This window comes from Mytilus galloprovincialis, chromosome 3 (genome assembly GCF_965363235.1).
Source record: "Mytilus galloprovincialis chromosome 3, xbMytGall1.hap1.1, whole genome shotgun sequence".
NCBI lineage: Eukaryota > Metazoa > Mollusca > Bivalvia > Mytilida > Mytilidae > Mytilus > Mytilus galloprovincialis.
This window is the reverse complement of record NC_134840.1, coordinates 106,939,242-106,963,045: the sequence shown is the minus strand read 5'-3', so window position 1 is coordinate 106,963,045 and position 23,804 is coordinate 106,939,242. Positions and strand designations below refer to the sequence as shown.

Sequence of the window (23,804 nt, the reverse complement as noted above, 5' to 3'; positions counted from 1 at the left end):
GTTTTGACAGGGTGATACAGGAGATCAAGTACTTAGACCACTCAGCCACCAAAAGCCCTGGCCATAGACAGACCCCCTTTTAATGAAAATATTTGGTTGATTATATAGGGAATACTGAAACATGACTGAACAGCCCCCTCCCTTTTAGGTCAGTAAGCTGGGCCCCTTATAAAAAAAAAACTGTTGATCCACCACTGCTGGCTCTACGGAAATATATATAATAACCTTTCTTCTTCAAATACTATTAAATTTATTTAGTTTGACATACATTAGACTCATAGTAAGGTAATTTAGGAGTCAGATGTCATCACTTTGGATCTAAACTACCATCTAAACTGTCTGCCATGTGGAGACTTTAGTTTTGGAACCTGTTCAACAGCAAAAAAACTCTGATATACCTAAGAACTAACAACAGCGGCTCGAGGTTCTTGTCTTGTAAAATGTTGTAAGGATCTGGTTTTGATCCAGTCAAAGCTGGAACTATACCTCATCACTCTATATGCCTTCTTGGGCAATTGAAGAATTGTGTACTGTAAATTCAGAAATCATTGTGATTTTTGTTTTCATTGCAAAAATGCAACAGAGTTTAAAAAATGTGAAAATAAAACATTGTCATTGATGACCCAACTTATTTTTCAATTTCATGTTCTTTCATTGAAATAAAAGTATATTTTGCATACATTATCATCAATTATACAAAAAAATATATGATTGAAGGACTCCAAGTTCAGTATAAGTAAGTATAAACAAAAATCTTTAAAAATTTGTAATATGTATAACTAGCACTGATAGTGCTTTGATAGACTTTCACTTTCACTTTGATGTGGGTTTTCCCCTATAAAAATAAAATGGAATAATCCACTTTGTATTTCAGCGGAAGTGTAAGAATTTCACCGGTAGCAAAATAAGATTATTTTGGTTCATTAATATGTTGAAGGTGTGATGTGATTACAAACAATAGACATGGCTGAAGCTTTAAATGATTTAAAAAAGAAATACAAAGTGCACGAAGAGACAGAAAGCTATTTTAAGCTAAGAACCGAAAATGGAAATAACAAGCCTTACTATGAAATGTCAAATTTTGATGAAGCAAGGATTCAAAAAGAAGAAATAGCAAAACAATTCGGAGGAGAAGTAGAATTCGAAGGAAGTGTAAAAGATTTTACTGTCCCATCACCATATGTCAAGGGTATGTTTATCTGGCTGAAGTCATTTATGCTAAGTAGATAGAAAAAGGGGGGTTGAATTGTTTCCAGACAATTGTAGACTTCCTCAGCAGTACTGTTGTCTTTGGTCTAGAATATAGTTTGTAAATCACATATATGTACCGTTAATAGCTCATAGTTGATAGTTCAGCCATGTGAAGATTTGAGTAAAGAAGGGAAGTTTAATATAAATTAGCTATATCTTCCAGTCCATCATTGTCCATGCATTATCCTTGAAAATTTTACTTCACATTAAAAAAAGTCTTCAATGTTCTATGACATCTTAGCCCTTTATGTCCACTAGGGCAATCCTGTCATAAATTGGAAATAGGAAACTCATCTATAGTGTACTGTAGAGTGTGACATACATATTTTTTTGTTCTCAATGGATGTGCACTTTTGGGGTTCGTGTTGTTTATTCTTTAGTTTTCTATGTTGTGTCATGTTTGTCTTTTTCATTTTTAGCCATGGCGTTGTCAGTTTAATTTTTCGATTTAAGAGTTCGACTGTCCCTTTGGTATATTTCGTACCTCTTTTTTACATGTTTTAACATATTTGATAAAATATTAAATGTAAAAATTGTGACTTGCTGATATCTTCAGCTTGAAAGTTTTCTTTTTGAAGAAGGGTGATTGACGACGTTTTGGATTGAAACTATGTAAAAAAATTTAGTTGAACTAGACAATAATGAAACATAAACAAGTTAGAAGGATTGAGAATGTAGATTATCTTATATAACATTCCAACTTTGAGAATAGCAAAAATTAACAATGGAATGTCTTTAATTATATACATGCAGATAGGTACATTGTACATGTTTGCCAAGCCATTCACATCTATTTCGCTTCACTGTTGTTCCATGCTTAAACAATGATGCAATTTGTGCATTTATCATAGTTTTATACATGTACAGTACATGAAGTGCATTGTACATAAACAAATATTGTTATCATGATACATTATGTATACATTTTCACAGGTCAAGCTGTAGGGACCATGTCTTACAGGAACCATGCAATTGATATTTTTTATAATACAATGTATCTTTATTGAAATGATAGTTTTACAAACATTATAAATACATGTTACGATGTACATGTAAATTGTGATCTACACCCAAATTTAATATTAGCCAACGAAGGAGTTGTAGAGCAAGGAAAAGTTTTACTGTAATTTGAAGAGTTTGATGACTTTTCTTGGGATGTGACAATTTTGATTTGGTCACTTTAACCAACATTCAGCTACATTGTACCCAACACTGTTTTCCCTCTCAATCAAATCTAAATGCAGAAATGTGGCTAAACAGGTATAGGTATACAATTTGTCAATTTCATCTCCTAGACTATATTTTGTAAGTTGAACTGTCTTTTCTATAAAGTTAATACCATTTTGTGTCAACTGCAAAAGTTATCTTAGAGAGAATCTGTAATTTTGTAAATGGCTGATGGCTTGCTGTAGATTTTGAAGGGAACTGGTTTTAGTTAATTGGTTGTCATTCTAGTCAGTGTGTACTATTTATAATAAAGTTCTGCTAAAATTTAAAATTGTTTTTATTAAAGGACATCATTGTACAGGAAATAAAAGATACATATTTACAAAATGTACATACCGGTACAATGTACATAGATATAAGAAGATGTGGTATGAGTGTCAATGAGATAACTCTTCATCCAAATCACAATATGTTACAGAAAAACCATTATACATGTACATGTAGGTCAATTTTACATGTATACTTTTAGTTAATTTCAAGTGGGAATATGCTTTAACAAAAATATAGAGTTCAACAGTCAAACTGCTTAATTTTAAATACATTTAATTAACAAAGAAGCCCACTGCTGGATGCAGGATTTTCTCGCTGTGTTGAAGACCCATTGGTGGCCTTGGGCTGTTTTCTGCTCTTAGGTGGGATTGACAGGGGCGGATCCAGCCATTTTAAAAAAGGGGGGGGGTCCCCAACCCAGGACAAAGGGGGGGTTCTAACTAAATGTCCCCATTCAAATGCATTGATCAGCCAAAAAAAGGGGGGGTTCCAACCTCCGGAACCCCCCTGGATCACCACTGATTGATGTGTCTTTGACATACAAATGTATTCCTCATTTCCATTCTCAATTTTAAATCTAAAGAGCAGTATAAACCTACATATTTTGTCCTATTTTAATCTAATAAGTGGCTTTGTTTTTATGGAGCATATATAAAATGTAGAACCAGGATGAAATTGAATCAAATTTAGTTCAATTTATTCTATTTAACTGAAATATATTGCATTCAAATCAACTACATCATATATATCATGATGATTTCTCTGTAAAACTACCCTGTTCTCTACCAACTTCACTGTAACAAATACACTAATAACTAAGTTATAAGTTCCAGACTATTGAATCATATACCAACACATTGTAAGACGATGAATTGTAACATAATGGTGTGATATAGCCTTCAACATGTTCAAGTGAACATTTTATGGGTTTTACAATAATCAAAAGATTTGTTTTTGTTTTTAAGTGAAATAAAGTAAGAACAATCAATAGTAATCTATCACAAGAATTTGACATTCAATTACTTGTATAGTATCTCATATACTAGTACAATATAACATGGATTTGATCTATTTATTGTTTTTTTTTAATTATTTTCAGATTCCAGTTCTGATAAGCTTATAATTACATGCATGCATATCAATTTTTGTAGGTAAGAAAATAGCATACATGTATATATAGCTTTCAATGCAAAAAAAATAAACTATTAATGATTAATTCAAGACTAACCCCAAAAAAACTGCTGATACAAAGAAATGGACTGTATAAAAAAATGTTTGTATTTGATTTTGCACCTGAATTTGGTAAATTTTCACAGCTTATCTGATAAAATGATAATACATGTAGCATGTTGAGGGTGAAAGGGAGGGGGGAGCATTTATTCCGGAATTCCTGAAAAAATCATTCTTTGGGAATTTCAAAAAAGGTAATCATCTTAACAACACTGTGGAAGTCACAGTGACTGTCTTGTTCAGTGTCAATCCAGAATTCCTCCACTGTCTTGACATCCTGAAAAAGGCCCAACCTTCCCAGTAGGTTGAATTTTGTAGACTGCCTAAGAGTCATGCTTCAGTGATTCCCTAAATAATTCACCAAATTTTTCCCACAAAAGGGGGGCTCAAAAACCCTCAAAATCTGCCTCTGATAAATGTTGGCACTTCTCAGTCACTCATGCTTCAATGAAGTTCAGAGCCTCCAAACAAAGTCTATTTGGTATGCTTTACAATACAATGAAATACAGTTAGTGTCATATGACATCTCATCCAGACAAACTATTTTAGATAAACATCAGCCGCCTAATTTATTGTAATGATAGCTCTGGTTGACTAACTAGTTATTGATTTAGACAATATATAGCACCAAGTTATGTCATATGACTCCAGTATTATATTGTGATTGTAAAAGAGTCTAGCATTTTATTACCATCCAGTTTTGCAAGAATAATTAAATAATTTCTGTAATTTGTCTTTTTATGATTCCACTTTTTTTCTGTTGAAAATTTGTATATGCTGATGATTTTTAGTACATATGCTCTAATTTATTACAGCCGCTAGTCAAAGGTTTTAATTTGAATGGAGTTAAGAGAGGACAATGAGCAGAGTCCAAGTAGCACACCCCCCTTTAGATTTTGGAAATGTACAAAACTGAGGCTATCAATTACCAAAAAAAATACTTTAAACGAAATGTCTTCTAATCTTAAAGTCCTCTTTGACTATCTTTTAAAGCCTAACATTTTTTAACTGCATTGAAAATAGGCAGGCACTTATATTGTATTTGCCACGGATAATAATTCAGTTTCTTTATTGATTCTTCTGAATTTCATTTTCTATTCTGTAAACAATCGTGAAGTATCATCACCCAAAATATGTCCTCCATTGATTACATTTAATTTGAATCTTTACAGTATTGACTATGTTTAATTATTTCCCCTGAGGGAAATGTTGTATTTTGGCTTATTATGAACAAAGCAGATGCGGATGCAACTTTTTATATCTTTTAAGTAATGTTTGAATTCATAAGTAAGCCTGAACAAGTAAATATCTTGCATAGTCCAATTTCAATAATTTCCACATGAGTTATGGATTGGTGGCCTTTAGCTGTTTTCTGCTCTTTGGTTGAGTTGTCTCTTTGACATTTTCCAAATTTCCTTTCTCAATTTTATTGCTGTTTGTTCCATACTATTAATAAATTGGGGAAGCATGTATGACTCTATCTCAAAATAAGATAAAAAGATCAATTTTCGTTCAATAAAGCTAAGCAAATATGTCTTTGAACCAAGTTTGATAAACCAGTCACTGAAACTGTAGCTTCATTGTGTTGTAAAAATAAGCATTATAAATCAACTTATTGTATGTAGATGTACACATTGTCTATATCTGTCAGAATTGATCAAAACTGATTTGTATATATATATTGTAAAGATAGAGCACATTTTTTCCTGTGTAGCGTTGCCTTGGACATGTTGATGAGTTCCTTCAAACAGAAACCAGATTATCTGATAAGATAAGATTTCTGGCATGATAAAGATTTTGTTTACTTTGGGGAATTTCTGGGAATGTGCCATGATAATCTGTAGGGGGAGGGGATTATATCAATATCATCTCTGATTATCATTGTTATAATATACACTAATTATCTGCAATATAATAATAATATACACTAATTAATATTATAATAAGGTATATCCCATAGGAAATAGATGGAGTGGTTAAATAAACAAACTAATATCGCATCTGGGATTGTTGACAGATGTGCCATAAGACCATACCATGCATACAGTAGATGACCTATACATGTACATGTATATATTTTGGTTTTGTGGGGTCTGTAAAAGTATGATGAATATGAAAGCCAGAAAAATAGATGAACTGATGTTTGCCTAACGCTGCATCAGTTCTAAAAAATGGCCTGTTGTTCTATCCAATGTTCCATTATTTTCTTAGTTGCAGCCAAACTTTATGCAATTACCTAGTTGATCTACTTTGCCAAACCTTCCTGAAGTATCGTAAATCTGTTATTGCCCTTGATGCATGAAATATTTGCTACTGGACATGGTTCAAGCAATAATAAATAATCAATGTTATTTTAGCAGGCTTTTATTTAAACTTGGAATTATTTTTAATTTTGGAATTTGCATAGTTTCTAGTGTTTGAAATTTTTTATAAATTACGTTTATCCTGTACTAAAATGTACTGTGCTGCGCACAACTCTTTCTATTACAAAGACAATAGTACATTTTCAATAGAATGTGATTTTCTTTTCCAATGTGCTTTCAAAAAAAAAATGGTTTTCAACATAACTGGGACTTAAGTTGGTTCATTGGACTATGGCAAGTAAAGATAGAGACAAAAGTTTATAAGTTTGATCTCAAGCTGGCTATTTTACTGTAGTGCACTGATTAATAAGTACCTATTGCACATGATAGTGCATTTAAATAAAAGGTAATTTGAGTTATCTCCCATGGTAAAAATGAACTAAAAATTAAGTCAGTTAATTAATGCAGTGCTCTTTTGTTTGTTTTTAAATGATTTGTTTCATGAAAGTTGTCAACCTTTTTTTCTGACACAAGTTAAATATTCATGAAACATGTTTGAATAATTTTTATATTGGCTTTATTTCCGACCAGACATTGTGAAAACATACATAACTGTCTGAATTTTAAAGTCGCTAGAAGTGGTTAAAGTGTTTTAGGCAGATAAATGTCTTCTGATATTTGAACTTGACTGGCCACATAAAAATGTATGTTGACTTTTACTTAACATAATACCATTTAATTTAAGATGACAATTTTGATTGAATTTCATGATGTTATTTAACGTATACCCCCAGGTATAAAACAAATTACACAAGTATTTAAAAACAAGTATCTGTGTCAAGTATTTTGGAATGTACCAAATAAACTGCATTTTAAGTTATTTTACTACAAGTGGTATTCAATTAGTTTTACATGTACTTGTAGGATGTGCTTTTTATGATGAGAAAATTCAATGAAATTCTCATTTGCATATTTTGATCTTTTAAATTGCCACAAGTGAACTTAAATTAACTGAATTTTGATAATTAAAGATTTCTAAGTTTGTTGTTCAAGTACTTCTATATATATCTTCCATGAAAAAAGAATATTTGGAAAAAAAGAAACTTTCTGGCAGAAGTTTGTATCAGTTAAGATTTTGTAATGTTTTGCAAATTGCAGTACACTTGATTTTGACACCCACCTTTCACTGTATTTCCCTATCTTATGGCATTAACTGCATATCTTTTTAACTGTGCCACCGAATGAGTTGTGGCATAGTGGTATAAGTAGTTTTCCCCACATTGATGAATAGTCTATTAAGTTAACTCTGACATTATGAGTCTGAACTCTGCTCATTGATAAGTGTGTTCGAATCATATCTTCTTTGACAAGGATGTTGAAAGTCTCGGTTCTCTCTAGTTACTAAGGCTTCCTTCATCAATAAAACTCAAGTCATATAATATTGCCATGTTTCCTGAAAGTTGCTGTAAACACCAACTATTCTTTGCTATTGCTTATTGCCTTGTTCTGTGAAAGTTATAATAGAACCAAACTATAAAGAATTGAATTAACATTAAATGGAGTAAAAAGTTGTACTTTTGTAAAGAGAGTGTTAGCTACATATAAGTAGATGACATCATCTGAGCTAGAAATTTTCTTTTGGTTACCTGAAAAATAAATATGGATTGTGGATTGATTGATTGATTGGTGTTAAACACCACTTTCAACACTATTATGGGATTTCTTAGTGGTCACTTTGTATTGAGTGCCTGGAGAAAACCACCTTCCTTCTACAGTAAAACTGAAAATCCTAGTCTATTAAGATTGGAGTTGAGAGTGCACCTGACTCCTGAGGGATTCAAACTCATAACCTCAGTGTTGACTAGCTAGTGAAACAGTAGTTGGACTACTTGTACCACTAATTGAATTGTGCAAGCAACATATGTACCATGTAGGTTAGAAGGACAATAAAGAAACAGAAGAAGTCCAGGGCCAAAAATCTTTAAAAATGAATTAATTACTACAATATGGTAATATGTGTTCCCCATTGGAATTTCTTAACAAGAAATTGACATGAATCGTAATTAGATAAATTCTTGAGCTTAAAGAATTTTGTTTTAGCTTCATGTTTTAGCTTTTATTTCAATAAAATTGATTCATTGAAAGGGATGCATTATCCTTATATCTGAGACATCTAAACAATAAACAAAATGGCTTCAAATTATAACTTAATATAAACGTCTGTCTCTTACTTGTATGAAGCATAGTTTGATTAAAAGAGTGTATTTTCTGAAAACCATAAAAATTGGCATCTATGACTAAAAGAATTATACAACAAATATGTTTTTGGTTGGTCCCCTGGGGATAGTGCAATCTAACAAACTTTACACAGATCAATCACTTCAAAGTACATTCTATGAAACATATATCAATTATGATCAAGTTCTATTATCATGATTATTATTTATTATTCATTACTATAACAGTGTTCTGTTTAAAGTTCAGCAGCTTCTGTGAATTATAAGAAACAAGACTACATATACAAGGATGATTTCCAATGGAAAGAAGATTTGATATTTGAATGCAAGAAAATAGATTCCTATCCTCTTTCATAGAAAATAAAACTGCAGATGATTTATCAATTCTTCAACCATAGATACATTTGTATATGATTTATAATAAAAAGGGGTTTCAATGGCATTAATGACTTCCTGTAACAAATTATATTGTCATATATTGAAAGGGGCTTTGATGGCTAAGGGGTCTAAGATGTTCAGTTTACATAGGTCACTATTGTCAGTTTGAACCCCACCAATGGTTAGGTTTGCTAAACTTTGATTTCAATTTTTTTCTGCTGAATGTCAATGGTTCACTCTAATAAACTTTGGCTATTCTTGCCAATAAGACGGCCTCCATAATAGAGCCAAGATTGATTAAAGTGGCATTAAACACCAACAAAATTTAAGAAAAGACCTACATGCGCTTGCATCTGATGAAATTGAATTTACTGTACTCTTCTGAGCTTTGTATGATGGGATCCATATCATATGAAAATCTAAAGTTTCTTGCTGGCTCATTTAAGTCTGGGTGACTGAAAATCCAATTACAGTTTGTTTATTTTGCTAGTGGTATTTAGCCTCCAAAAAGGAAGATAGTGTATATTGAAGAAATCAGTGATTTAAAAAGTTGGAGAATTGTCAGAAAATTGCAGTTACAGCTTATTTGCTTGATTGTATTTAATCTGAACTAACAGTGGGACAACTAAATACCAGAAATTCTAATTTATTTTTATGCTCATACATGATTGTGCTTGTGTACTGTCTTATTTACTGCCTGATGAAATTAATTTTACGATTTCTTGAATATGATTGCAGATGTACATTGTTAAATAAAACTTGATTTTATTCCAAATCATCAAAGAAGCTTAAAAGAATTTCATATTGTTTAAGCTTATAGAATGCAGAATATTTGATTGAAGAAACTAATGGAAAAATTTTCCTTGCTCAATATCAGATTACTTAATTAAAAAGAGTGTGCAAAAGAAAGCCAAGTTTGTGTGCTTTTCACTCAAACTTTTAACAATATTTATGATTTTCAAATGTAACACTTTTATGTTTATCACATTTTAATGTTGGTATATGAAATAATAAATTCATTGACACATTGATGTTAGTAAACTTTGATTATCTCCCCTTATAATGGGACTACTAACATAACGGTTCCTGGTTCGATTCCCGTTTGGGATGAAAATTTCAGGAACTCAATTTTCGGCTCTCCCTTGACCCCATCTGCAAGTATGGTCTTGAGGAAACGATGATAGTCTGCCGGAAGGGGACGATAAATGGCTGACCCGTGTTAAGAGAGAGCCATATCTCTTGCACGTTAAAGACACCCTTGTAGATTTCGAAAAACAGTAGGCCAATGCTGCTACAAGGCAGCACTCGCACCCGCAAAGTGGAAAGGGATTAATATAAGTTGCAAAACTTGTTTCCCAATCCACTATAAATAAATATGTTTAAAATATGATATGAGTCATCTAAAATACATACATGTATTTATTATAGATGTATAGCTTTTATTTTACTTTTAAAAATTTCAAATACAAGTAAAAGAGATGTGGGGCATATTTCAATGAAAACAACCTTCAAAAATAATAAATCCACAATGAATGTTTGGTTTTTTTTTTAGAAAAGGGAGACATACAATCGTGATAAAGTCCATAAAAAGTTCAAAATTCACTCAAGCTCTTTAATTCAGAAATATATTTTTATATTGTAGATGGAGTTCGTATAACCGTATACAGATCAAAGAATTGTGCGTTAGTTGTAGCGCCATCTGTGTTTGTTTACTTCCATGGTGGAGGAAATGTGGTGGGATCGCGGAAAACTGTTGATACTGTCTGTAAAATATTTTCAAGGTATGGATATGTAATGGATGAACTCTATGTTTTTAAAGGTCCTTGAAGGCCTCTTATCCCTTTTATTCTGACAGCCCAGGATTTATTTTTTTTATCAGGTTTTTTTTTATGGCGGAGGGGTGAATACTATAAGTTATGCATTTTCCTTAAAAATTTGTAATTGGCTAATTCAATTTCTGATCTAGGCAAGTGTTTGTCAAACAATGACATGAATGGCTGGGCAAGCAAGTATAAGCATGCTAGTCTTCTTTTGATCAAATAGGTAAGGTATGCCAGTAATATTCAAATCCTTCTGGATTATGGTAGACTAAGATCAATAAACATTCGGTTGCAAATTTTATATATATCTCCTAAAAAAAACCACTAGGATGTACATATACCCTATATAAAAAAAAACACCCATTAAAAAAATATGAAGTACATACATATATGAAAACAGCATCAGAAAAATATTGGAAGTATTTTTTTCTAGAATTAATGGGTTATTGAAATGATAAACTAATATCAGGTCAATTAGATCTACATTAAGTGGAACATCAAAGTATACTTAAGGATGTTATAAATATCAGAAGGTTAACATAGACATAAATATGAAATGAATATAGCATCAGATGAGATGAAAAAGATTTGGTTTTTGTGTAATAACAATATCTATCTTCTGCTGCTGTGTTCAGAGTCATCAGAATTATTAGAGATTGCAATATGCAGTCATAAACTTGTGATGTGCTGTGCAGTAAATTGTGAATAATTAAATTATTTCATATCTTGGGTGTTTGGATTTTTGGTATTTGAAGTGATGGATGATGAAATGCATTTAGATGAATGAAGTTATTGTCAATTTCTTTCAAACTGTGATAAATTTTACCAAAAGCAATTTTGAAAGTAGCAATCAATATGTTAACTATGTATCAGCTAGGATATTTGTTAAGAGATGGTACCTAGAAATGTTTGAATTTAGAAATTATTATATAAATATAAAAAGAAGATGTGGTATGATTGCCAATGAGAAAACTCCCCACAAGAGACAAAATGACACACAAATTAACAACTATAGGTCACCTTACGTCCTTCAACAATGAGCAAAGATTTCTTGGAATATGCTAAATACAATGCACCAAGTACAAATGGAAAGGTACTTGTCAACATGCAAGATTATTAAACCTTTGTTGTTTGTTGACTTTAAGAGACATGTATGTCTTCTTTTTTAATGCCCGACCCAAGGGTATTATGTTTTTTTGGTCTGTGAGTCTGTCTGTCCCACTTCAGGTTAAAGATTTTGGTTGGTGTGTTATGGACACATTCTTGTTTTCCTATGAGTTGGTGTCTCTTTAACTAAGCACTACATCTCTTTAAATGCTTCTATAAAAGTATTACTAAAATTCAAAATTTCCTTATACAGCATTTTTATTTATGTAAATATATCTGGAACGAGTAATCTGTATCTTGGCTAAACTTGACAGGTTTCATTTCCATAAGGAAATTGACAGAAATTAATGGGAGTTAGATTTCACACCTCTCTATACTTGGTTAGATAGCCTTCGTAAAATAATTATTGGTCTTCTGCGTAACTTAATTACAAAATTTGTAGAGAGTTTATACTGTATTTCAAATTTTATTAGGTTCATCAATTATTTTGTACAAACACCAAAAATCTTTCAAACATTCATCTTAGCTGTAAAATTGATAGATTGAAACTTGTAAGATATTTGTAATCAATAAAACAAGTTTACTCGATTGAAAACGCTTTACGACTTGTTGAAATATTACATCATGCATATTGGTGATCTGCTTTTTGGATGGTATAAGAAAGAATTGTTGAATTGGAATAGTTAGAAAGCTAATGATTATAACTAAAGCTCAGGATAAAATTTGGGTATCATGATAGTTAATCAAGGTACCATGATTATAATTTAATACGCCAGACGCACATTTAGTCAACACAATACTCATCTGTGACTCTCAGATCAAAATAGTTATCAAGCCAAACTAACCCAAAATTCCCAAAAGTTGTGCCAAATACAGCTAAGTTAATCTTTGTCTGGGATATGAAAATCCTTAGTTTTGCAAAAAATTCATAGTTTTAATTGCAAACAGGAAATTTATTAAAATGACTACATGTATATAAATGATATTCATGTCAACACCGAAGTGCTGACTACTGGGCTGGTGAAACCCAGGCCATGTGTAAATGTCCAACTAGTCTATGGCTTCCATGAAATATTTCTCCATTATATTTGGGTGTAAAATAATTTTTTACCTACTCAAGACATAAATATTACATGTTTTGTAAGTTTTGTTAAGTTTCGTGTCTAAATGGAAACATATTATTGAATCGGGTAAAACAAACTTTGCTGTCTCCAGGTTTCATTTCCATAAATTGCTTTTAGCAATGTAAATGTACTTTGTTAATGATAATGCATGTTGAGAACAATTACAGATTACAGGATAAGATTGTAAAACTTTGGTGCAGACTTTAAATAATTCATAAGAATATCGTGGTTAAAAGATGTAACTAAGTACTTACCCATAAATAAATGTAACTGGGTTTCAGTACAGGAAACAAAACTTCTTAGGGTCAATGAGTTTGTAATGTAATTGTCATATAATCATATCCCAATCATCAAGGATATTTATGCCCCATTTATGGGCATTATGTTTTCTGGTCGTTGCATCCCTTTGTCCCTTCGTTCGTTCTTCCTTCTGTCCAAGTTAAAGTTTTTGGTCTTAGTAGTTTTTGATGAAGTTGAAGTCCAATCAACTTGAAACTTAGTACACATATTCCTTATGATATGATCTTTCTTACAATTTTAATGCCAAATTAGAGATTTTTCCTCATTTTCATGGTCCATTGAACATATAAAATGATAGTGCAGATTGGGCACCCATGTACAAGGGACACATTCTTGTTTTCTAATGGTTTAAAAGAGGGACAAAGATACCAAAGGGACAGTCAAACACATAAATCTAAAACAAACTGACAACGTCATGGCTAAAAATGAAAAAGACAAACACACAACAGCACACACGACATAACATAGAAAACTAAAGAATAAACAATACGAACCCCACCAAAAAACTTTGGGTGATCTCAGGTGCTCCGGAAGGGTAAGCAGATCCAGCTTCACATGTAGCACCCGTCGTGTTGCTTATGTGATAACAAAATCTGGTAAATAGTCTAATTAAAAGTAAGGATATATTACTTATATTACATTTATTCCTATCGCTGAATATATAATGACTAGACTTATTTAATCAGAATTATGATATTTTATCATTTACATGTATCTCCTCTTGCCAGTTACTTATTTTACACCATTCAAGGACTCCTGCAATAATTCTTTCACTAGTTAGTAGGCAAAAATTACTATGCAAAACCCAATTAATTTAGTTTGTAATTTGTTCTCATCCTTAATTTGTATGAAATATTTGCCACTGGACATTTATTGAACGATAGTTAATCAATCCATGAAGTCTTTGTCAAATTATTTTGACTCTCTGTAGGTTGTTTACATTTTCTTTTATTGGATTTCAAAACATGTGGTTATTATTGTACCTGATGTAGCTATATTCGTAGTTATTTCAGAATTATCATTACCACATTCCATGATTAGGGCCTCTTGTAACTCTGTCCATCTGCTACTACTGAACAGAATGACTTCATGTGTGGTCAGCAATTTAATTGTCAGACCTAATTCATGTTTTCATATACTTTGAATTACAACAGAGGTTACTCTAGTATGAGTATGTTCCATCTTTTTGAATTAGATATTATTTTACTTTTAGGGATGCCCCTTGTGTTGTGGTAAATGTAGAGTACAGATGTGGACCAGAACATAAATACCCAGCCAACCATGAAGATGCTGTCTGTGTGGTACGATGGGTCAAAATGAACAAAGGATTAATAGGTAGGTCAGGATTAAGGATGTTCGCTATTCTGTTTCAAAATAACAAGCTTTTAAAAGACTGTTTTAAATTGATAGTAGATAAATAAAAGAACTGAAAAAGAAGAAAAAATGAAAAAACTTATGAACGTTACCTCATCAACAAATGACAACTACTGAACATCGATTCCTGACTTTGGACAGGTGCAAACAATTGCAGAGGGTTTAAACATTTTAATGGTACCAAACCTTCACCCTTACCTGAAAAAATAATGTGATTTTTTTAAATAATGTAATAAAATTATGAAAACCAAAGTAAGGGTTAGCTGGGAATTTTTTTAATGGCACTACATTGATAAAACCAGAGGATTCTAAATATCTGGCAAAAATTTAAAAACTTGAGGAGCAAACATCCTTAAATTCTTTTTTAAAAGTATAAAGATGGGGTATGATTTCCAATGAGACAACCAGAGACCAAATGACATTGAAGGTAGTTTCTTTATTGTCAAACAAAGGTTATGTAACTACAAAATTCCTCTTGCATCCAATGAACCCACATGAATGGGAGTAGCTACGGTAAATACAATAGAACATGTATTGTTAAAAAACAATAATAATAACAATTTTCATTAACTTTGAATAAAATGTTGAACTTACAAAATCAATTATCTTAAAGGATTGTCCCTGTGTCTTTCGAATAAGATTCTAGATTAATAAATATTAATTAATATCCATCAATTAATAGATCAATTCATCAACCACAACTGAACACGAGACAAACATTTAGTAACTTTTTTTTTAGGTGCTGTTAATGAAAGTACAGTAGGTGTAGGGGGAGATAGCGCTGGTGGAAGGTTAGCAGCCTCTGTTTGTCATGAAGAATATAATATAAATTATCAGGTTTGTATGCACAATAGAAAAAATAAGGACATGGGGTATCCATTCATTACACAAATTTAGTACATGCACTGTAAAATCCTCAAAAGCAAAGTAACAGTGTTTTAATTGTGGTTCTCCATATTAAAGTCACAGTAAGGCCTTCAACAGGGAGCAAAAAACTCTCACCTCATTGCAAGAGGTTTACCTTTGAACTTCCTTTTTATGTCATGTTTTGAATTCCCGCATCTGCGCAGAAATCTACAATTTACTTCCTTTTTCCGGTCTCATTTGTATGAAACTTTGAGTAAAATATATATTTATCAGTAATGTTTAAAATAGGAAGGAACGCAATACCAATTTCATTTTTAATAATTCCTTGCTATGAAAAAACGATACCTGATAATTTAGCGTTTCTTTCTTTACATTACATATGACGTCATAACTTAAATAATGTCACAACTAAAATTCCTAACAACAGAACCAAAGTCGGAAACGTTACGGTGTTTAACAAATATTTAAGTTACAAAAAAATAATTCATACAGACTTCATCCCAATTTACAGGTAATGCCTGCCTCATATATATTAGATATGATATGGGAAACATCCTGGTTTATTGAGAAAGGTTTGTGATGTTTTTATTTTGTGAAAATTGTGATGGGATGAAATCTGCAAAACATGAAACTTGGATTATTGCATTTAACATTTGGTAGCATCATTTGTATGCTGCATATTTTTCAAATGTATAATTGAAAATAACAATAATAAAAACATTTCTAAATTCATAGAATCTACAACAATTTAATATTTAAGAGTTGACTATGATTACATTTTTTTTAACTTCATTTCAGGTTCTAGTTTATCCATCATTAGACTATAGAAGAAAATTTAATTCAGATAAAGAGTTTGAAAAAGGCCCAGTCTTATCTAGTGAGGTTTTACAATGGTAGGTTTTCAGTGACTGAGTGCCAGTCTATCAACTGTTCTCTATCAAGGGCCTTAAGTCAATCCCTCGTTGATCATGCCAGGTCTGTTCTATTTGCTACATTAGGATTCATCTAATTTTCAAAGATTGATGGAAGAGAAACAGATATTTTTCTAATGGAAAGAAGAAATATGGAGTATCAATCCATGACATAAAATCTCTACAAGTATTTGTCAAATTATAGCTACATCTGTTTCAGTGGCGGATCCAGCCATTTTAAAAAAGGGGGGGTTCCAACCCCCAGAACCCCCCCTGAATCTGCCAATGTTTTTTATTGATGTTCTTCATCTCAAGTTACAGTGATTCTTTCAACAATGAACAAAATCTCCCGTGTCACTGCAAGTTTACGACAAAGCCCGCCACTAATCTGAGTTTAATTCTCTGATACTTGTTGATAACTTTACGTCAGTGCATTTTAAAATATAGATGGATACTCCAATGATTTACCTTACAATAAAATTTCAAATATCTAAATAGTACAAACATTTAAACAACAATAGGATACGTCAAAATATTTGTTAAATTACTAAAAGAAATACAAAGAATATTGGGTATCCATCCTTGACACAAAATTAGTTCATGTACAGCAGAAAAGCACACACAAAAAGCAAAGAAACAGGGCTTTTTTTGCTGTTATTTATCTCAGAGCCACAGTGAGGCCTTCAACATGGAGTAATAGAAAACAAACAAACGAAAAACTCAGATGATGCTGCAAGTTTGAAATGGCTTCTAGCACTGTTTTGAGTGATAGTCTTTGCAAATTGATTTGGATAGACTTTGTAGGATGTAACACCACCAAATCAGGCCTTACCAAAAAAAGAACATACTGAAAGGAAGTAGTTTGGTTAAGAGTGAATCAAACAATAATACATTTAATTTGATCCATTAAAAGAGGGACGAAAGATACCAGAGGGACAGTCAAACTCATAAATCACAAATAAACTGACAACGCATGGCTAAAAATGAATGAAGGCAAACAGACAAACAATGAAACACATGACACAACATTAAGTATACAATGAATTTCATTATGTGGATATCATGTTTTGACCTCAGTTAATTAATTATGGCAAAATTTTGTTAAAACATATCTTCTGATACCATCAAGTTTGTATTATTTAATCTTTATCTAGTTTCACCATGTTCATATTTTCAGGTTTAACAGAAATTATATAAATGAAGCTGATTTTGAAAAGCCACGAGCATCACCATTGTTGTATAAAAGTTTCAATAAATGTCCACCAGCGTTGATTATTATGGCAGAATTAGATATGAATAGAGACCATGGTTATGGTAAGTATGTTATGTTGTTGAATGAAACATAACATTGTCCAGAATGTTCACTGATTTCATGATCTGGTAATGTTTAAAAGAAAGTGAAATTAAAATTAATTATTTACGGTTAAGCAGAGATACAAAAAATTCTGATAGATTCCCAGAACAGTAAACTCACACAAACACACACACACAGACCTGCCAACTTTTGAAAATCTCCATGGGGGATTTAGCGCGCGACCAGATTTTTAAGGGTTACAATTTTAGCGGCTTTTCTGTGTGCATTGTTTTTTACTCCTATGATAGTCTAAGTTCTCTTCTTTTTTCTTTTGGAATACTATTGATGAGCATTTAGGCCTTGATTTCTTTTATTTGCATGATTCTTGTACTATTAAATTATAAAATTGACAAAATAACTGAAGAATAGAGAAAAATGGCATTAAAAATAAAGGATTTAAAGTAGAGACCCCCCCCTTTCCCCCCTCCTGACCTATGAACCTTGACTCAAAAGACCTAAAACTACATGTTCTAGAGTTAGAAGGATGAAGACAGATTTTGATTTAGTATTACTTATGGTCTTATCAGTATCAATGAGAAAATGGATAAAATTTTAGTTATCTTTTTTGTATTCAGAGGTGCTCTTACCAGCAGAGGCTTATACAGTAACACAGTAGAAGTGAATACAAAATGGCGTAGATTTTAAATCAACAGACACACGTCGTCTGGTTTCAAAATTAAACAGATTTCAAGATAAACGATGTTTTCTTGAGAGTTCATTACAGTTCTCATCTTTCAATTAATTATGATTTTGTTGTGGAACTACGGCAAATTTTGCAAATTGTGCTTGCATGACAAATTAATTAAAATTAAAAGGCTGTTTGACCAAATTTGTGTAAACAAATTAATTTTGAGGACTGTTACGACCCATTAGGTAATCTGATTACATACAACCACTAATTATGACACCTGTTGTGACTGTTGATTAACGTAGGGTCATTAACTTGTCATAATATGTCCCTAGGTAAAATTATAGATTTTTTAAAATTGATCAGAAAAACTTCAAAATCGGTAAACAATAATTTTTTCAGGTATTTTTTGGTGAAAAACAGGAGTTTGACTAGTTTTTATGATCCCGATATCAGGATTCAGGTTAAGGGATAATAATCGGGATGATACCGCGAAAATCGGGATAGTTGACAGGTCTGCACACATATACTCTGCCTCTAATACTATTAAAGGTAGATAATTCAATACAATCAAATTGTCTGAAGATTACAAATAACAGTTTATTTTCCCATAGAAGACAACAGTAGCATTCTTTTGAGATACAGGCTTTAGAAAATTGATTTTTATAATGAAATCTTGCTAGAAATAACAAAAAATTATTCTGACAGTATTTTTTAGTCCAAAAAATATAGGTTGCCATTGCTTTTCTTAAACCAATTTGTACTTATCTCTCTTGCCTAACAATTCTGCAATTAAAATATGTATCTCCTTTGAGTGTAAAAAATACTTCTTGTGCCCTATAGCGCTAAGGAAAATATGTTATTTTGTCTTTTGTATAATACATAGTGGACTAAGTATATACTAATAAAAAACGCTGCACACAATGACCAATCAGAATTAATCATACTCTTAATTCTGAATACCATGTTCAAAAAATGGCTGCATCTTATCATTTATTGTAATCTGAAGTATTATACTATTTTAATTTTTTATCAAGAAATCTATAAATGCAAAATAGCATGAATTGGTCAGTACTCTTCTATTTTTTTTCAGCTTACCACGAGAAGTTAAAGGAGGCAGGAGTAAAATCTCAAACATTTACAGTTAAAGGTGTTACGCATGGCTTCTTTGTTATGCCAGGTTTGTACTATAAACAAGCATTTTATGTACCTTAAAAGTATCAGTATTATGTATTAACAATTTTTGAACTGATACCTATTAAAAGTAGTAGATATTGGATCCACCAGTGACCAAAGGATGAGTGTGCATGCAAACAGTTACAGGTCACCATATGGTTTTCAACAATGAGTGCAGCTCATACCATATCATAGCTGTAAAGGTCAATGATGCAATGTGAAACAGTTTTAAAAGAGAAAACCAATGGTCTAACTTAGGCTTCATTAATATCAAACAAAAAAAGCTGACAGGAAATTAACAACTTATGTCAGGTGACTTAACCTTTAATTCATATGAGCTTTGAGATATATTGCAAACAGATATAGTTACTGTTCATTCCTAAATTTTGTTGTACATATTGGTAACAAATTATGAGATTAATTATTGGGATTTCAGGGAATGCTGCATACAAATACTTATATCTCTAAGTGGGTTTGTTCATTATTGTTTCAAAATAGTTATCAAAGGTACCAGGATTATAATTTAGTACACCAGAAGTGCGTTTCGTCTACATAAGACTCATCAGTGACGCTCATATCAAAATAGTTATAAAGCCAAACAAGTACAAAGTTGAAGAGCATTGAGTATCCAAAATTCCAAAAAGTCACTTAGTTGTGCCAAATACACAAAATATACCCTTTCAACAACCTTCAGCTACTTCTTAATATCATTCAGCTTAATTTAATGAATTAATTAATTAAAATTCAGACCTTGATCTTTGTCTTCTATAAAGCAAGGTATATTCACATTGCATCAACTCCGAGATCAACACAGGGTTTTTATGCCCCACCTACGATAGTAGAGGGGCATTATGTTTTCTGATCTGTGCGTCCGTCCGTCCGTTCGTCCGTCCGTCCGTCTGTCTGTCTGTCCGTTCGTCCGTCTGTCCCGCTTCAGGTTAAAGTTTTTGGTCAAGGTAGTTTTTGATGAAGTTGAAGTCCAATCAACTTCAAACTTAGTACACATGTTCCCTATGATATGATCTTTCTAATTTTAATGCCAAATTAGAGTTTTTATCCCAATGTCACGGTCCACTGAACATAGAAAATGAAAGTGCGAGTGGGGCATTCGTGTACTGAGGACACATTCTTGTTTTCTTCTGAGTTTGCATGCAAAGCTTGCAAACAATAATAGACATCAATCAATTAATATTTGTTTTGTATTTCAGGACATTTCAAAGAATGTTGTCAGCGAGCCCATGAAAAAGTTTCCAAATTCATCAAAGCAAACTCTTAAAGAATAAATATGGATGGATTGTAATCAGATGTTGCTATTAAGTTATTGTCTACAGCAGTGTACCAATGTGTTCATTTCACATTTATTTCATTTTTTAGCTCACCTGGCCCGAAGGGCCAAGTGAACTATTCCCATCACTTTGCGTCCGGCGTCGTCGTCCGGCGTCCGGCGTCGTCCGGCGTCCGTCGTCATTAACTTTTACAAAAATCTTCTCCTCTGAAACTACTGGGCCAAATTTAACCAAACTTAACCAAAATCATCATTGGGGTATCTAGTTTAAAAAATGTGTGGCGTGACCCGGTCAACCAACCAAGATGGCCGCCACGGCTAAAAATAGAACATAGGGGTAAAATGCAGTTTTTGGCTTATAACTCAAAAACCAAAGCATTTAGAGCAAATCTGACATGGGGTAAATATGTTTATCAGGTCAAGATCTATCTGCCCTGAAATTTTCAGATGAATCGGTCAACCCGTTGTTGGGTTGCTGCCCCTGAATTGGTCATTTTGAGGAAATTTTGCTGTTTTTGGTTATTATCTTGAATATTATTATAGATAGAGATAAGCTGTAAACAGCAATAATGTTTGGCAAAGTTAGATTTACAAGTAAGTCAACATGACCGAAATGGTCAGTTGACCCCTTTAGGAGTTATTGCCCTTTTTAGTCAATTTTTAACCATTTTTCATAAATCTAAGTAATCTTTTACAAAAATCTTCTCCTCTGAAACTATTGGGCCAAATTAATCCAAACTTGGCCACAATCATCTTTGAGGTACCTTGTTTGAAAAATGTGTCCGATGACCTGGCCATCCAACCAAGATGGCCACCACGGCTAAAAATAGAACAGGGGTAAAATGTAGTTTTTTGCTTACAACTCTGAAACCAAATCATTTAGAGGAAATCTGACAAGGAGTTTAATTGTTAATCAAGTCAATATATATCTGCCCTGAAATATTCAAATGAATTGGACAACCTGTTGTTGGGTTGCTGCCCTCCAATTGGTAATTTTTAAAGAAATTTTGCTGTTTTTGGTTATTATCTTGAATACTATTATAGATAGCGATAAACTGTAAACAGCGATAATGTTCATCAAAGTAAGATCTACAAATAAGTCCACATGACCTAAATGGTCAATTGACCCCTTAAGGAGTTATTGCCCTTTATAGTCAATTTTTAACAATTTTCATTAATTTGGTAAATTTATGTAAATTTTTACCAAATATTTTTCTCTGTTACTAATGGGCAAAGTTCATTATAGATATAATTGTAAGAAGCAAGAATGTTCAGTAAAGTAAGAACTTCAAACACATCACCATCACCAAAATACAATTTTGTCATGAATCCATTTGTGTCCTTTGTTAAATATGCACATAGACCAAGGTGAGCGACACAGGCTCTTTAGAGCCTCTAGTTTCTCTTCTTACTTAACAGACCTGTTCTAATTATCCACTTTGAACAACTTTTATGTCTTTAATATTATATAGCTTATTGCAGTAGTGCAACAAATTGAAATTTAGAGTTGAACCATGATATACATAGAAAAAAATCAACTTTTCATGATATTTTACTTAAAGGAATGGATGACACATGTTCATATGAATATAGATTTAGCCATTACACATGTTCATGTAAGAGTATTGTGTATTTGTGGCCAGTCATTAAAATCAAAACTATACACATAACACTGATCAAACTTTACATTTTTTTCAAGTCTTTTATCACATGATATACATGCAGCCATCTTGTGTTGCACTTTTTAAACACTTGAGAAATTTAATTTTTATTGCATATTTCCATGCTAATTTTATGTCCTTGCCAATATGTAGTAGATATCTAATGGAACAATTTTAATACATTTTAATAATATTTTTAATCTGTTAATTACAAATTAGATTTTTTTTGTGATGTTTTTTTTTTTTAAATTATTTGCTTTTATATTAGCAAATACATGCAAGATCTTAATTACTGTTTATTTCATGATATATTATTTCTTATTTCCTTCTAACCAAAATTTAACTCATAATTTAATTGATACTTTTTTACTTGGGGTTTTAGATAGAAATTATATAGATGATTTTGTTTTACATGTTACAGTTTATGTCATTTTGATTCTAAGACATAAGAAAAAATATTTCAATGTAAATTTTTCTGTGCATTTTGAGCCTTCTAGGGGTCCATGTACTTAAGGGTTGGGTTCATTTATGGTTATTTTAAGGTATTGGGTTATTCTAAGTAAGGATTAGGTATTATAGCTAGTGTTAAGGCTAGGTATGGTTTAGGGTAAAGGATAGTTTAGTATAGCCCTATATTGGTTAGGACACCTAAAGAAAAGAAAGGCTCAATTTTGCAGTATGGCTATAGCTATTCTACTTTTTATTTTGAATCGATATGCAGTTCAATTAATTGCACTTTTCAAAGTAAAACATGAATTTGAGGAAATAGATAAATACTTATGTAGTTGGGTAAAGAACTAAGTGTCCTTTTCAAATCACTAGACTACTACTACAAGAAAAGTCAGAAGAACAATTTCTTTTACTGAGATTTGCTGTTATTTGCTGTAGTGCAGTTTTTATGAAATTTCAAAGTCCTATTTGTTAATTGATTTTATGAAAACCATTATTGGGATATTAAGAACAAAAACATTAGAATTCTTTTGACAATTGTTTGCATAATGTGACATTAATCATAAATGTTTAGTATATAAATAATCTATTCATAGAATATAGCATTATTTAAATATGACAATAGTGATAGATTTATTAACTAAAGTGATATACATGTAATTGAAAAAAAGTAGTGATTAGATCTAGCCTAGTTTGGATTATAATTTAATATGAAATGTAGTAAAAATCTAGTCTATATTGTAATTGTACTATTTTGTATTAAATTTTATTATATTCAATGATTTAAGAAATATATAGAAAATTCATGTAAATTTTAATGATAGTGAAATCACTGGAAGAGTTCTACATGA

At 31.7% G+C, this 23,804-nt stretch overlaps 1 protein-coding gene across 1 annotated transcript; it reads left to right on the top strand.

The window, feature by feature from the left end:
- Window positions 1–866: 866 nt before the first annotated feature.
- LOC143069717 (ethyl acetate hydrolase-like) lies at window positions 867–20,958 on the top strand. The gene is made up of 8 exons (XM_076244487.1): window positions 867–1,189; window positions 10,539–10,677; window positions 14,461–14,582; window positions 15,361–15,458; window positions 16,287–16,381; window positions 17,577–17,713; window positions 19,475–19,561; window positions 20,766–20,958. Exons 1-8 carry the CDS (start codon window positions 964–966, stop codon window positions 20,831–20,833), a joined length of 972 nt encoding a protein of 323 aa, XP_076100602.1. The 5' UTR covers window positions 867–963; the 3' UTR covers window positions 20,834–20,958.
- Window positions 20,959–23,804: the final 2,846 nt, after the last annotated feature.